This window comes from Toxotes jaculatrix, chromosome 5 (genome assembly GCF_017976425.1).
Source record: "Toxotes jaculatrix isolate fToxJac2 chromosome 5, fToxJac2.pri, whole genome shotgun sequence".
NCBI lineage: Eukaryota > Metazoa > Chordata > Actinopteri > Toxotidae > Toxotes > Toxotes jaculatrix.
Window position 1 is genome coordinate 4,147,514 of NC_054398.1, and position 16,627 is coordinate 4,164,140.

General features: G+C 37.6%; 1 protein-coding gene across 1 annotated transcript; it reads left to right on the top strand.

The window, feature by feature from the left end:
• Positions 1-16,008, top strand: herc5.1 (HECT and RLD domain containing E3 ubiquitin protein ligase 5.1). Its single transcript, XM_041037690.1, has 23 exons — positions 1-256; positions 383-503; positions 675-751; positions 905-1,126; positions 1,344-1,435; positions 1,576-1,706; positions 1,896-2,020; positions 2,120-2,196; positions 2,274-2,392; positions 2,543-2,602; positions 2,998-3,103; positions 3,297-3,492; positions 4,228-4,376; positions 4,508-4,624; positions 4,773-4,871; positions 5,086-5,256; positions 5,621-5,761; positions 5,887-6,053; positions 6,185-6,251; positions 6,346-6,416; positions 13,921-14,104; positions 14,225-14,327; positions 15,136-16,008. Exons 1-23 carry the CDS (start codon positions 37-39, stop codon positions 15,351-15,353), a joined length of 3,033 nt encoding a protein of 1,010 aa, XP_040893624.1. The 5' UTR covers positions 1-36; the 3' UTR covers positions 15,354-16,008.
• Positions 16,009-16,627: the final 619 nt, after the last annotated feature.

The window sequence follows — 16,627 nt, forward strand, 5'->3', positions numbered from 1 at the left end:
AGTCCGCTGTCGGTCCTGCGGAGACATTATCGCAACATGTTCTCGTGGGGAGAGGACTGTCAGCGGGGCTTCAGGCTGAAGGACGGCCCGGGCACCTGCAGCACAGCAGAGGACGGAGTCCATCACCTAAACCTCGGTTATCAGATCAGGGACCTGTCAGCGGGTCTCAATGTGCTCGCTTTCGCCAAAACCAATGGGGGAGCCTTCATCATTCGCACAAACGAGAACGACGGGAGAAGAGTCAGAGGAAAACAGAGTGAGCATCAGATTTATGTTCTGTTTCTGACTGAACCTCTTAACTTCCCAAACTCATGGCATTAACGGTGACATACGCCCAGCTGTGTTATGACCTGCTGTGTGTCTGTGGTTTGTGTACTCACAGAGTTTGTGAAGTGTAAAGAGAAGTTTCAGGCAGTGAGTTGTGGTGATGATATGGTCACACTGCTCTCTGAGGGAGGCAGAGTCTACTCTGTGGACACAACTCGACCTCCTTTCAATCCAAGGTACAGACAAACACAGATTATGCTTTCCTAAATTTGCAACCAAATGAGCAATAGGCTGCAAAATGTCAGAGATTTTCGATGTGATTTCATTATTTTATTACCATTTGCCTTGAAGTGTGTAAAATCTTCATTCAGCTCAGCTCGGTTCTTCTCTGTTTCCTCTTCTCTCAGCCCACTGAATACCTTGAGTAACATACCTGTCTCTCAGGTTGCTTGTGGGAGCCAGCACTCAATGGCCCTGACCAAAGGTACAGTAACATGTCCAGGGTTTGGAGATAATTATGTCTGAGATTTCTGCCTCAACCACAAAAAAAAAAGAAGAAAATTAAAATTTCATTTGTGCATTTAAAAATTACATATAATAAAACTGGAACTCACAGAGTCATGCCCTTTCCCCACAGAGGGTCAGGTGTACACATGGGGCCAGGATTCCAGGGGCCAGCTGGGTCTGGGAAAGAGGAGGCTCGGAGCCTGCTCGCCCCAACACCTCAGTTCTCTGTCAGCAATCCCCCTGGTTCAGATCGCTGCAGGGGGAGAGCAGAGCTTCGCCCTCTCTTTCTCCGGAGGTGTGTTCGGCTGGGGCAGGAACGACTGTGGACAGCTCGGGCTGGGAGACACAACAGGTGCTGCGTTTGTCTTTGTTCCACTAAGCTACGCTGTGTGTTTATTTACATACATGTCAAGGTAAAACTGCAGTGTGGTGAAATTAGTCGTCTCTTTTTATGTACATTTAAATGTGAATTTCACAAAAATAGCAAAAAGTAGGAGCATTTAAAACGTGCCTATTATGTAGACTATCTCCATGACGATCAAACATGAGTGTTCATTTCTGTTCTGCAGACAGACACACACCAACTTCTGTTCACTGCTTGAACCTGAAGAAAACGGTTCACATTTCCTGTGGAGTGGATCACACTGCCATTTTGACAAAGGTAAGGAAAAAAACCTGGTAACAAAATACATTACACAAATTTGTTCTCTTGGATGTCAGTTTTATCAATCTAATATTTAAACCTGCATTAACTGAGTTTCTGTGGGACTTTAAACTGTTGCTGTGTGGTTGCTTCCTCAGCACGGTGCAGTGTTCACATTTGGCTCTGGTCACTATGGACAGCTTGGGCACAATTCATTCAGTCATGAACTTCGTCCTCGTCTTGTTGCGGAGCTCTTGGGGGCAAATGTCACCCAGATTGCATGTGGACGGTACAGTATACCTCTGGTTTTTATACTGCAATAAGTCTAAGCCTGTCTTGAAAACCTTTTCACTTTATTCTTATTATTAATAGAAAAGCCTGGGACGTGCTACAATGAAAACTATATAAAGAAAAGTAGTGGATCAAACTAACTCTGCGTCTCTAATGATACACTGTTTGTAATACATTATGTACCCAGACATCACACATTAGTGCTGACAGACTCCAAGAAGGTTTACTCCTTTGGGTGTAGAGAGCAAGGGCAGCTGGGACATGGAGAGGAGAGTCATCCGTCTGTCCCACTACCTGTTCAACTGCCACAAGGTAACTACATCTCTGGTACAAATGAAATAAAGTGATGTGGATGCAATTAACTGATGGATGAAAGAGATGACGTTTTCACAACATTACTTATCATTTCAGACAGCGGGAACGTTCCCAAAATTAGAAACATCTTCGCTGGAGGAAACTGTTCATTTGCAACGTGCACACCTGTTGAGGTACACTAAACGCACAATACAAACCATGATGGAAGGATAATAATAATGAACATCAGCTTAACTAGTCTCTTTTTCAGGAAGTTGAAGCGGAGTCAAACACTGACAGTGTCAGTAATGTAACACAGCAGTGTCTTGATGACCTGATTGACAAATGGACCTCTCAATGTGATTCAAAGTCATGGAAAAAGACAAAACAGTAAGTATAATGCACTAGCAGTTGTTCATTTTCTCAACATGTAATTAGTTAGTTGAATAGCCTGATGTTTTATGACTGTAATTATTCATTTGGATCCAAAGCTTCTAACACTCCTCAGTGCACTGGATTAAAAATGTACATTCTTCACAGGGAAATCCACAGGACCTTTTCCTCTGCATCCTGTGTGAATAAAAGCTTCCTTGAGCTAAGGTAAACACACTCATAATCATCACTTCTTCTTCTCTGGTGAATTATAACGTTGGCTTGTTAGCCAGACTACCACTGTGGCTCTTGGGGTGGCAAGTAACAGCTGACAGTGGTACTTCATACACTTTGGTCCTGACTGAACTATCTCAGGCTAGCTTGGTTGCTCCGAGCTAAGTGGGCGGGTTCTCGGCCGGCTGACCCGTAGAGTAACCGCCTCTCCGCCAAATATGGAAAGTACACTCCCACTAAAATCCAAGATGGCGCAGCTCAAATGCCCATGGTTTGGTCACAAAACCGACTCCCCGAAACCAATGGGTGACGTCACGGGTGCTACATCCATGTTTTATACTGTCTATGATGGAACTCAATGGGGGTTTTTTTTTTTTTTGTCTTTTTAGAAAAGATAAACATTTCCAGACCTCACCAAAGTACCCTGGCTTGAACTTGTCACTTGCACGACTTGCTTTCAAGAAACTTGTAAAGAAGGATGATGTTTTTGCAGAGGTACGTAACTGAGATATATGTAATTGAATGATCTACTTTGAATATCTGTGTTACTGTTACTGTTAAAATGGTGGGTGCGGTTAACTGTGTTTGGAATAAGCCTGCTGACACGTCTCTACACACCAGCCTGCACTTTACATACCTAAACCCTGTTGTTAGTGAGTGACCCTTGCAATCTTTTTCAAACTATCAGGTTGAGACTGCAGTCATGCAGTTGCTTCAGTCCATTGAAAAGAAACCAGTGGGAGTGGAGGGACTGAGGATCTTCCTGCTTCTCAATGAGCTTCTTCATGTGATCCAGAAACACAAACGGCAACAGAGCACAAAGCTTGCTGAGGCAGTGGCTGCTGCTGTGCTAAGCTTGCCTGATGAAAGCATTCAGGTCATAGGTACAGTGACTAATAGATAACATCCTAACACCAGTGAGATATCTTATATTTTTAATAAGGTGCATTACATTGAAGTTACAATCCTTAAGATTTTAATGAAATCAAACCCTATTTTTTTAGCCTTTTTTTTTCTGAAATAGACTGTCCATTTTTTTCCTTTCAGTTGTCTCCTCTCTATAGAGCAGGCTTTATTAGTAGTGGTGGAGTCTGCTGGATTCAGATTTCCTACCTAAGCACAAGGCAACAACGCCTACGTGTTATCCAGCTCAGTTTTATCTCACTGATAGCAAAGTCAGACTCTCCTTACACCATATCAGAGCTGTATTAAATTACTGCTAATGCAAATAGAATATTTCATACTGCTGCTGCTTCACATTGAACGCATGCAACAGGTGAAATATGGTTAATGTTTTAGTGTGAAGCACTGACCTCGATCACCTATCAAAAATGTGTCTGCAAAACCAGACAAAGGTCGTTTTCGTCTTTCTCTGACAGCAGAGCAGTTTTAAATATTGCAGGGAGAAATGGAGGAAGGAGGAGCACTCACAGCTGTGAGATCACGAGCTGCAGGCTTCACACCTTCAGCCCCACAGCAAGTTTACAACCTGGTCACTACAGGTGTCACCAAATCAAACTGAAATCTTAAGGATTATAACTTTAATAGTATGTCCTTGACACCTGCTCAGTTGTGAAATTGTCACTGAGATTTGCAAATCTCCATGTGGTCTTTCTCAGGGGACTGGTGGTCCTCACTGTCGGCTTCCACCATGGTTAAATATGTTAAGGTGTGGAAGAAGGCCCTGTCAGTCATCCTGTCGTTTAAGCCTGTTCCTCGCAACTCTGGAATCAGAAATCTGCTACAAGTCCTCCAGTATATGTACAATGTCAGTATCATTTGTTACTTCTGTATATCTCTCCGAGCTTACTCCTGAACTGGTATCACTCTTACTACAAAAATAAAGCTTTTTACTTTGTTGAAACTTTCACCTAATAAATGAAACACTTGTTTTTAAAGGTCAACTGCAGGATTGCAGAATCTCGAAGGATGCCAGACAGTGATTTTTGTTTGCTGATTGATGAAAACTTTCTTCTTGAGGACCTACAGCTTTGGCGTTCACGGTCAAGACTCAGGGTAAAAATAACAAATGGTTAATCATTATGATTATTATTATTATGTAAAAAACACAAAAAACTTTGATCTTTAATGACTGTCATACAGATGTATTGTTAAAATGAAATGACCTGTATCCCTTTTTCTGTACCCCTTCTTTTCCTTTTAGAGTGTGCACACTGAGCCACTGATCCTTTGTAGCTTTCCGATTGTGATGGATCTACAGTCAAAGAAACTGGTGTTTGACATGAATGCTGAGTTCACTAAGGTAATTGAAGATTTGAGCTGTGCCTCATGAGAACTAGCCTTTACACACAAAACTGTCAGGGCCTAGAAATCCTGTGTTTCTCAGTGTGTATCATTGCAGTATGATAGAATGTATGTTCTCAGTGTGGGAAACAATGAATTTAACAATGAAAATACACAACACAAAAAAATGGTAAAATAAGCAACAAGAACTGAAATCTTGAATTTTATTGCAGATTGAAACAGTGAGGGGCATCATCCAGGATTTGTTTTGGGAGTTTATATTCTTTCAACCAAATCCACAACACGTGTACCTTGTACTGGATCTGAGGCGAGCATCGATTTTGGACGACACCTTTGAACAACTGGCTGCTGCTCAACACAATTACTTCAAGAGGCCACTTGTGGTAAACAAAAAGTTTTGATCTGATAGTTATTGCATGGCCAAAGTCACGCAAAAATTCTTGAGAGGCAACCTTTTACAAGAACACTCTGATCACATTCACATAGTTAGAAGTATTCACACCTGGGCGCGGGAACGATCAGAGTCTGACCTGCACTGGAACAGTGTGGGTGTAGGTGCTCAAATCACTTGAGGGCATTACTCAAGTGGTGAGCACGACTTTTTTTCACGTTCCCGTGCAGATTTTCATACTGCCAGTCTGGGGATTAAACCGGCTTCTCTAACCGTTAGGCCACCACTACCACGATACTCTTGTATAAGCCACAGTTTTAGCTGGAAAACTTACTTTGTATCCTTCTGTCTTCTAGGTCTGTTTTGACGCAATCCGTACGATTGATGCCGTCCACACCAAAGACTTTTTTTATGAGGTCTTTCATGAGCTGTTGTCAGCTGAATCTGGGATGTTCATGTTCAATGACTCGGAAACACTGGCATGGTTCCCGTCCAATGTAAGACTCTAGAATGAAACAATATTCATTTCAGATTTTTAGTCCTAACTCATAATAATATTAATCAACATTTCTATATCCAAGCAATGATTCCTGATTTTCAATGTCTCTAAAATCAATGACAGCCTACACGGGAGCACCAGAGATACTTCCTGTTTGGGGTTCTGTGTGGATTGGCTTTGTACAGCCAGTGCATCATACACTTACCCTTCCCAATGGCTCTGTTCAAGAAGCTGCTTGGTGTACAGCCGTCACTGGAGGATATGATGGAATTCAGTCCAATTGTTGGACAGTAAGTGGAAATTAATGTGAAGTTAAATTACATACATTTGTGGGTTTAGGTTCTGATTTCTCAGGGCATGCTGTAAATATTGTACAGTGTCTTTGATATTGTAAATATTATTCCTTTTATTGTGTGTAAAGGAGTCTGCAGTACATCCTGGAAGACTACCAAGATGATGACCTAAAAAGACTGTCCATGGATTTTTTGGTAGGTGCTCAATAACTTTATTTATTCTTTCTGATTTCCAACTGACTATTATTATTTCCCAAAGCAGTGACATTACTATTTTTTTTCTTAATAGATTGACTGGGATGGGTCCAAGGTTGGCCTTGATCCAGAAAATCCTGAAAAGCCAGTGACAAGTCAAAATAAGTAAGGACCAAATGCCCAAATTTTATATGACATTTTTGTGTGTTGTGTTATTTAACTATGTGAAATCAGCAATAATATATGGGGACACAATACACTTTAACTACACAAGCACTTTGAATTCATTATGTAACACAGAATATGGAGTATCACATATAAGCATACCTGTGCTACACTGTTTTTCTGAAGTTATCTGAAACCCAGAAAAGTAAAGGGCTGGTATAGGGTCCTATAAAAACAATTTAGTAATATATTCATGGTCACTGTCTCTGTCTGCCATAGAGTGGGTTTATCTGAACTTTTTTTGATAAAAACAGCAGCCTGCTGCTTTCATTTCACTCTTGATTTTTGTCACTTAGTAAAAATCAGCAGTTAAAAAAACATTACATTAAAGCTACAAGCAGCGATGGCCCCCTCCCAGCAAGTGGCGCTATGAGTGTGTCATCATAAGAACATAAATGTCATAAAAATCGTTATAGTATAGTAAGGCTTCAAATTTTGGCCAAAAAATGTCATACTTTAGTATGGCCTCAAAAAGGTGACACGAAGGTGAAGGGCTCTGACGAGGACTCAAATGCACAACTCGAGCACACAGGAATGAGAGGCAAAACACAGGTCTTTAATCCAAACAGGGTCGGTACACAGAGAGGCAGTCCAAACACAGGCAGAGGTATCAAAGTCGCGAGGCAAAGGGAAAAACCGTAAGAAACTAACCAGGTCATAACATACAGGGGAAAACACTAGGAATGAATGCTGGAACGCTTGACTGAACAAAGACGATCTGGCAGAGAACAAAGGAGAGGGCAGGACTTAAATACACTGGAAGGCAGGGAAACAATGAGGCACAGGTGTAGCAAATTAGGGGCAGGGCAGGTAATCACTGAGGCGGGAACACAGGAGGACAGGAAGTGAATCTACAAAAAAAAAGGACAAGGGGTTAGCATTTTCAAGGTAAAACAGGACATGACTCAGGAGCTGGATGTGACAAAAGGTCATAGTATAGGAAGGCTTCAAAATCGGCCAAAAAAAGTCAAAATTTTTTTGGACCTCAAAATGTCATGAAAAACGTCATAGTATAGTAAGGCGTCAAAATCGGCCAAAAACAGTCAAAATTTATTTTGAACTCAAATGTCATAAAAAACATCATAGTATAGTAAGGCGTCAAAATCGGTCAAAAAAAGTCAACATTTTTTTGGACCTCAAAATGTCATGAAAAACGTCATAGTATAGTAAGGCGTCAAAATCGGCCAAAAACAGTCAAAATTTATTTTGACCTCAAATGTCATAAAAAACGTCATAGTATAGTAAGGCGTCAAAATCGGTCAAAAAAAGTCAAAAATTTTTTTGACCTCAAAATGTCATAAAAAACGTCATGGGGGGGAAAGGCGTCAAAATCGGCCAAAAAAAGTGAGAATTTTTTTGGACCTCAAAACGTCATAAAAAACATCATAGTATAGTAAGGCGTCAAAATCGGCCAAAAAAAGTCAAAATTTTTTTGAACCTCAAAATGTCATGAAAAACGTCATAGTATAGTAAGGCGTCAAAATCGGTCAAAAAAAGTCAAAAAAAATTTTGACCTCAAAATGTCATAAAAAACGTCATACTATAGTAAGGCGTCAAAAAAAGTCAACATTTTTTTTGACCTCAAATGTCATAAAAAACGTCATAGTATAGTAAGGCGTCAAAATCAGCCAAAAAAAGTCAAAATTTTTTTGGACCTCAAAATGTCATAAAAAACTTCATAGTATAGTAAGGTGTCAAAATCGGCCAAAAAAAGTCAAAATTTTTTTGATCTCAAAATGTCATAAAAAACGTCATGGGGGGGTAAGGCATCAAAATCGGCCAAAAAAAGTCAAAATTTTTTTGGACCTCAAAATGTCATGAAAAACATCATAGTATAGTAAGGCGTCAAAATCGGCCAAAAACAGTCAAAATTTATTTTGACCTCAAATGTCATAAAAAACGTCATAGTATAGTAAGGCGTCAAAATCGGTCAAAAAAAGTCAAAAAAATTTTTGACCTCAAAATGTCATAAAAAACGTCATACTATAGTAAGGCGTCAAAAAAAGTCAAAAATTTTTTTGACCTCAAATGTCATAAAAAACGTCATAGTATAGTAATGCGTCAAAATCAGCCAAAAAAAGTCAAAATTTTTTTGGACCTCAAAATGTCATGAAAAACGTCATAGTATAGTAAGGCGTCAAAATCGGTCAAAAAAAGTCAAAAAAAATTTTGACCTCAAAATGTCATAAAAAACGTCATACTATAGTAAGGCGTCAAAAAAAGTCAACATTTTTTTTGACCTCAAATGTCATAAAAAACGTCATAGTATAGTAAGGCGTCAAAATCAGCCAAAAAAAGTCCAAATTTTTTGGACCTCAAAATGTCATAAAAAACTTCATAGTATAGTAAGGCGTCAAAATCAGCCAAAAAAAGTCAAAATTTTTTTGATCTCAAAATGTCATAAAAAACGTCATGGGGGGGTAAGGCATCAAAATCGGCCAAAAAAAGTCAAAATTTTTTTGGACCTCAAAACGTCATAAAAAACGTCATAGTATAGTAAGGCGTCAAAATCGGCCAAAAAAAGTCAAATTTTTTTTGGACCTCAAAACGTCATAAAAAACGTCATAGTATAGTAAGGCCTCAAAATCGGCCAAAAGAAGTCAAAATTTATTTTGACCTCAAAATGTCATAAAAAACGTCATAGTATAGTAAGGCCTCAAAATCGGCCAAAAGAAGTCAAAATTTATTTTGACCTCAAAATGTCATAAAAAACGTCATAGTATAGTAAGGCGTCAAAATCGGCCAAAAAAAAGTCAAAATTTTTTTTGACCTCAAATATCATAAAAAACGTCATAGTATAGTAAGGCGTCAAAATCGGCCAAAAAAAGTCAAAAAAATTTTGACCTCAAAATGTCATGAAAAACGTCATAGTATACTAAGGCGTCAAAATCGGCCAAAAGAAGTCAAAACTTTTTTTGACCTCAAAATGTCATAAAAAAACGTCATGGGGGGGTAAGGCGTCAAAATCGGCCAAAAAAAGTCAAAAAAAATTTTGACCTCAAAATGTCATAAAAAACGTCATAGTATAGTAAGGCGTCAAAATCGGCCAAAAAAAAGTCAAAATTTTTTTTGACCTCAAATGTCATAAAAAACGTCATAGTACAGTAAGACGTCAAAATCGGCCAAAAAAAGTCAAAAAATTTTTTTACCTCAAAATGTCATAAAAAACGTCATAGTATACTAAGGCGTCAAAATCGGCCAAAAGAAGTCAAAATTTTTTTGGACCTCAAAATGTCATAAGAAAACGTCATGGGGGGGTAAGGCGTCAAAATCGGCCAAAAAAAGTCAAAATTTTTTTGGACCTCAAAATGTCATGAAAAACGTCATAGTATAGTAAGGCGTCAAAATCGGCCAAAAAAAGTCAAAAAAATTTTGACCTCAAAATGTCATTAAAAAACGTCATAGTATAGTAAGGCGTCAAAATCGGCCAAAAAAAGTCAAAATTTTTTTGGACCTCAAAATGTCATAAAAAACGTCATAGTATAGTAAGGCGTCAAAATCGGCCAAAAAAAGTCAAAATTTTTTTGGACCTCAAAATGTCATAAAAAACGTCATAGTATAGTAAGGCGTCAAAATCGGCCAAAAAAAGTCAAAAAAAAATTTGACTTCAAAATGTCATGAAAAACGTCATAGTATAGTAAGGCGTCAAAATCGGCCAAAAAAAGTCAAAAAAAAATTTGACCTCAAAATGTCATAAAAAACGTCATAGTATAGTAAGGCGTCAAAATCGGCCAAAAAAAGTCACAATTTTTTTGGACCTCAAAATGTCATAAAAAACATCATAGTATAGTAAGGCGTCAAAATCGGCCAAAAAAAGTCAAAATTTTTTTGGACCTCAAAATGTCATAAAAAAACGTCATGGGGGGGTAAGGCGTCAAAATCGGCCAAAAAAAGTCAACATTTTTTCGGACCTCAAAATGTCATGAAAAACGTCATAGTATAGTAAGGCGTCAAAATCGGCCAATAGAAGTCAAAACTTTTTTTGACCTCAAAATGTCATAAAAAAACGTCATGGGGGGGTAAGGCGTCAAAATCGGCCAAAAAAAGTCAAAAAAAATTTTGACCTCAAAATGTCATAAAAAACGTCATAGTATAGTAAGGCGTCAAAATCGGCCAAAAAAAGTCAAAAAAAAATTTGACTTCAAAATGTCATGAAAAACGTCATAGTATAGTAAGGCGTCAAAATCGGCCAAAAAAAGTCAAAAAAAAATTTGACCTCAAAATGTCATAAAAAACGTCATAGTATAGTAAGGCGTCAAAATCGGCCAAAAAAAGTCACAATTTTTTTGGACCTCAAAATGTCATAAAAAACATCATAGTATAGTAAGGCGTCAAAATCGGCCAAAAAAAGTCAAAATTTTTTTGGACCTCAAAATGTCATAAAAAAACGTCATGGGGGGGTAAGGCGTCAAAATCGGCCAAAAAAAGTCAACATTTTTTCGGACCTCAAAATGTCATGAAAAACGTCATAGTATAGTAAGGCGTCAAAATCGGCCAATAGAAGTCAAAACTTTTTTTGACCTCAAAATGTCATAAAAAAACGTCATGGGGGGGTAAGGCGTCAAAATCGGCCAAAAAAAGTCAAAAAAAATTTTGACCTCAAAATGTCATAAAAAACGTCATAGTATAGTAAGGCGTCAAAATCGGCCAAAAAAAAGTCACAATTTTTTTTGACCTCAAATGTCATAAAAAACGTCATAGTACAGTAAGACGTCAAAATCGGCCAAAAAAAGTCAAAAAATTTTTTGACCTCAAAATGTCATAAAAAACGTCATAGTATACTAAGGCGTCAAAATCGGCCAAAAGAAGTCAAAAAAAATTTTGACCTCAAAATGTCATAAAAAACGTCATAGTATAGTAAGGCGTCAAAATCGGCCAAAAAAAAGTCAAAATTTTTTTTGACCTCAAATGTCATAAAAAACGTCATAGTACAGTAAGACGTCAAAATCGGCCAAAAAAAGTCAAAAAATTTTTTGACCTCAAAATGTCATAAAAAACGTCATAGTATACTAAGGCGTCAAAATCGGCCAAAAGAAGTCAAAATTTTTTTGGACCTCAAAATGTCATGAAAAACGTCATAGTATAGTAAGGCGTCAAAATCGGCCAAAAAAAAGTCACAATTTTTTTTGACCTCAAATGTCATAAAAAACGTCATAGTATAGTAAGGCGTCAAAATCGGCCAAAAAAAAGTCACAATTTTTTTTTACCTCAAATGTCATAAAAAACATCATAGTATAGTAAGGCGTCAAAATCGGCCAAAAAAAGTCAAAAAAAATTTTTACCTCAAAATGTCATAAAAAACGTCATAGTATACTAAGGCGTCAAAATCGGCCAAAAGAAGTCAAAATTTTTTTGGACCTCAAAATGTCATAAAAAAACGTCATGGGGGGGTAAGGCGTCAAAATCGGCCAAAAAAAGTCAACATTTTTTTGGACCTCAAAATGTCATGAAAAACGTCATAGTATAGTAAGGCGTCAAAATCGGCCAATAGAAATCAAAATTTATTTTGACCTCAAAATGTCATAAAAAACGTCATAGTATAGTAAGGCGTCAAAATCGGCCAAAAAAAAGTCACAATTTTCTTTTACCTCAAATGTCATAAAAAACGTCATAGTATAGTAGGACGTCAAAATCGGCCCAAAAAAGTGAAACAATTTTTTGACCTCAAATTGTCATTAAAAAACGTCATAGTATAGTAAGGCGTCAAAATCGGCCAAAAAAAGTGAAACAATTTTTTGGACCTCAAAATGTCATAAAAAACGTCATAGTATAGTAAGGCGTCAAAATCGGCCAAAAAAAGTCAAAAAATTTTTTGACCTCAGAATGTCATAAAAAATGTCATAGTATAGTAAGGCGTCAAAATCGGCCAAAAAAAAGTCACAATTTTTTTTGACCTCAAATGTCATAAAAAACGTCATAGTATAGTAAGGCGTCAAAATCGGCCAAAAAAAGTCAAAAAAATTTTTTACCTCAAAATGTCATAAAAAACGTCATACTATAGTAAGGCGTCAAAATCGGCCAAAAAAAGTCAACATTTTTTTGGACCTCAAAATGTCATGAAAAACGTCATAGTATAGTAAGGCGTCAAAATCGGCCAAAAAAAGTGAAACAATTTTTTGACCTCAAATTGTTATAAAAAACGTCATAGTATAGTAAGGCGTCAAAATCGGCCAAAAAAAGTGAAACAATTTTTTGGACCTCAAAATGTCATAAAAAACGTCATAGTATAGTAAGGCGTCAAAATCGGCCAAAAAAAGTCAAAATTTTTTTGGACCTCAAAATGTCATAAAAAATGTCATAGTATAGTAAGGCGTCAAAATCGGCCAAAAAAAAGTCACAATTTTTTTTGACCTCAAATGTCATAAAAAACGTCATAGTATAGTAAGGCGTCAAAATCGGCCAAAAAAAGTCAAAAAAATTTTTTACCTCAAAATGTCATAAAAAACGTCATACTATAGTAAGGCGTCAAAATCGGCCAAAAAAAGTCAACATTTTTTTGGACCTCAAAATGTCATGAAAAACGTCATAGTATAGTAAGGCGTCAAAATCGGCCAAAAAAAGTGAAACAATTTTTTGACCTCAAATTGTTATAAAAAACGTCATAGTATAGTAAGGAGTCAAAATCGGCCAAAAAAAGTGAAACAATTTTTTGGACCTCAAAATGTCATAAAAAACGTCATAGTATAGTAAGGCGTCAAAATCGGCCAAAAAAAGTCAAAAAATTTTTTGACCTCAAAATGTCATAAAAACGTCATAGTATAAGTAAGGCGTCAAAATCGGCCATAAAAAGTCAAAACTTTTTTTGACCTCAAAATACTTTCCTCCTGATGAGAAGTGAAATAAAATTCTTTAAACAGTAATTGTCTTTTGATATTTTATTACAAAATAAGGTTTACAGAGTATTCAATTTCCACAGAAATTCACAAGCATGATTTTCGTGCTCGGACCTTAATTATCAGCAAACATACTGAAGCATTTACCTTATCCTTGTTACAGTGGAGAAAGTCATTGAAAACTTAATATCCTACAATCAATCCGTTTGGGCAAATACATTGCTCCTACCATTACAATTGACAGGAAGATATAACTGTTAATCATCTGCAAAGAAATGAATTGATATGTCTACTAAATATTGACTAAGATGAAGCATGTAAACAAAAAAGAATGGGTTCCAGAATTGATCTGAGATATACCACAAGTAAATTTTGTAGATGATGAAATGTGTACACAAACACTTTGAATATATTATGTAACACAGAATCTGGGGTATCACATATAAATATACCCTGTGACATTTCAAGTTCCACAGAAAAATGTCTGAGATAAAATTTCAACCATTCTTGCATGAAATTAAGTGGAACAGAGCCTACAGCAAAAGAACAGGTAACCATTTGACAGATGTGTGCACCTTGCTGATGAATTAAAACTTCTGTCTTCTAAACAGGAAGGCGTTTGTGGATGCCTATGTGAATCACGCCTTCAACACATCCGTGGAGAGTGTGTTTCAGGAGTTCAAGCGAGGCTTCTTCCAGATGTGTGACCGGGATTTAGTTAAGCTGTTCCAGCCAAAGGAGCTGCGCAAAGTGCTGGTGGGCAAAGACTTCCATGACTGGGAAAGGCTGAAACAGGTACAGTCCAATAAAAGAGCTCCTCGTGGTCTAGTTTTCTCTGCAACTGAAACTGATTTATCACTTCCAGTATTACGAATAACAGATGTCATTTTTACATGTCTGTTTTGCTGTAAATAGAACACAAGCTATGAGGGAGAGTACCGTGTTGACCATCCCAACATACAGATGTTTTGGGAGGTTTTTGATGAACTAACTGAGGATCAGAAGAAAGCTTTCCTTTGTAAGTATTCTGTGTTCTTTTAAAACATAAAAATGTGTTGCTATTACAATTTTGACATATACATTCTAATAATATTGCGAATGTGCTAGATTAGGCTTGCTATATATGCTCTGAATCAAGAGAAAGCAACTAATAATTGGAATCTATTTAAGTCAGCTATCAGCATTGCTTTATCACCCAGAGCTACGATATTTCAACCTAGATGATTTGTATTTATATTTACGGTACAAAAATTTGCAAATTAAAAAGTGACAAACTCAATGATTACTGTTAGGTTTGTGTTAGGTCAGAGTGTTTTTTGAGGACCCAGAAGCAGACCACAGGCTGATGGCAGAGAAAAAAAGTAGATTTAATAAGGATAAACACAAAGCGAGTCCAAAAACTTTCAGGACTGATAGGAGTGGAGGCAGAATGGCGTGGCAGGCAGTTTACTGGCTGGAGGAGCAATCCTGAACACTGGAGGGTTTCACTGAAAGAGAACAGCAGAGAGCAGAAGTCACTTGACTGAGCACAAGGTTAGTTCACCAGAAACTCTTAAGAGGAACAGTTTGCTTGACGGCGAGAGAGTTACCACTGAAGGTAGGACAATCCAGCGTCGAAGTGAAGCCCTGCTCCTGCTCCTGTGATCACAGGAAATGAGGTGCAGGTGTGTCAGCCTCCAGTCAGCAGGAAAACACGCCTCTTTACTCAAAAAGGAGGGAACCTCCCACAGGAGGCAGAGGGAAAAGGCACCAAAGCACAAGCACACAAACAGTCCAACCCCCATATACATAACAGATTACATTTCCTTTCACTTTCTCTTCACTAGGGTTTGTGACAGGTTTTGAAAGAGTGCCCATTCACGGCCTGGAAAACATCAAGATGATAGTCAGGCCTAAACCAGTTGGGGACCTCTCCAACGATCAGTACTACCCCGAGACACACACATGTTTCTCTGGCCTGGAGCTGCCCTTATACTCAACCCAGGAGATTATGAAAACCAAGCTGACAGAGGCCCTGAGCAACAAGAGAAGAAGCTACAAGTGATGTGTGATGTTAAGTGTCTGTACTGAAGGAAACCTTAACATCATCATAGCACTTAGCAAATGGCTGACCAAAGACCAGCCTTTGTAACTACTGCTTGTGTACCTATGTATAAGTAAACCTGAAGGGTTTATCAAGTATTAATGCCTCCTAGTGAAATAGTGAAAACACTGATAGAAATTGTGTAAATAAGTGGCTGGGAAGTCTTAAGTAAGTTATTTTACTTGTTTATTTTTATTTGTTTTTCCAAGTTTTACATCCTCTTAGGAAATATAGACTGTGAATATTTGTGTTTTTTTGTTGATTACGAAAGGTTACACACTAATTGCACGCAGTGAAGCATAATTCTCTGCATTTGTACAGACTGTCCACTATAATGTAAGAAAGTATTTGTTATATGTAAATTATGTATTTTGTCATTTTCAGATTGGAGCAATAAAAATACATCTGTCAGTGTTTCAGTTGTGGAATAACACAATAAAAACATGACATTGATATACCTTAAGATGGAAATAAATACTGCACTGTTCAGCTGTTATAGTATTAAAAGTCAAGTACTGCTCTGCGGTTTTTGGATATGGATTTCCAGCTACTTATTCTTTGCCATTTCCCTTTGCAACTAATCTGAAGCCAAAGAAATGGCTTCTGACATGCTCTCCATGCTCTTGTTGATTCTTCAATAAATCAGCAGGAGTGTATTATCACTGTATGGTGTGTTTTATATTTGAAACTGTCCCACATTAACATCACTAACAAAATGCCAACATTTTTGACCTGACAACTTACAGTATATACACTGGCTATCTACCAGAACTGCAAAGCTTTTCCTTCAAGAAGTAATGTGTGGTAAATACACAGTTTTGACCAGATGGTTCAAACATGACCAAATTATTTTGTTAATTTTACCTAAACCTCTGCCTAACAGGTAGAATTATAACCTGACATCTTGCTGGGTGCAGGTAGACACACTGTTGAAAGAAACATACAAAGGACTGGCCCACTAGATGGCCCCATTATTCTGCTGGTTGTCTGGTTAGATGAGACAAAGAGCAACTGGGATGAGGTCAGCTTGTGAGGACTGGTGTAGCTTTACAGTATAATAATGCTTGAAATCTAAAACCTACTGGCAAAACCAAAAAGACATTAAATGACTTCCATTCAAGAATGATGACGTCAGTGTGAAGGGCATAGAAATAGACCAACACACACACACACACACACACACACACACACACACACACAGCAAACACACACAAGCAAACAAACAAACTTACAGT

Coding starts and splice junctions, on each gene's coding strand:
- herc5.1 (XM_041037690.1), top strand. CDS start 37: ATGTTCTCGTGGGGAGAGGACTGTCAGCGGGGCTTCAGGCTGAAGGAC. Junction 2,021..2,119: donor ACCTGTTCAACTGCCACAAG/GTAACTACATCT, acceptor TTATCATTTCAG/ACAGCGGGAACGTTCCCAAA. Junction 3,493..4,227: donor TGAAAGCATTCAGGTCATAG/GTACAGTGACTA, acceptor GGTCTTTCTCAG/GGGACTGGTGGTCCTCACTG.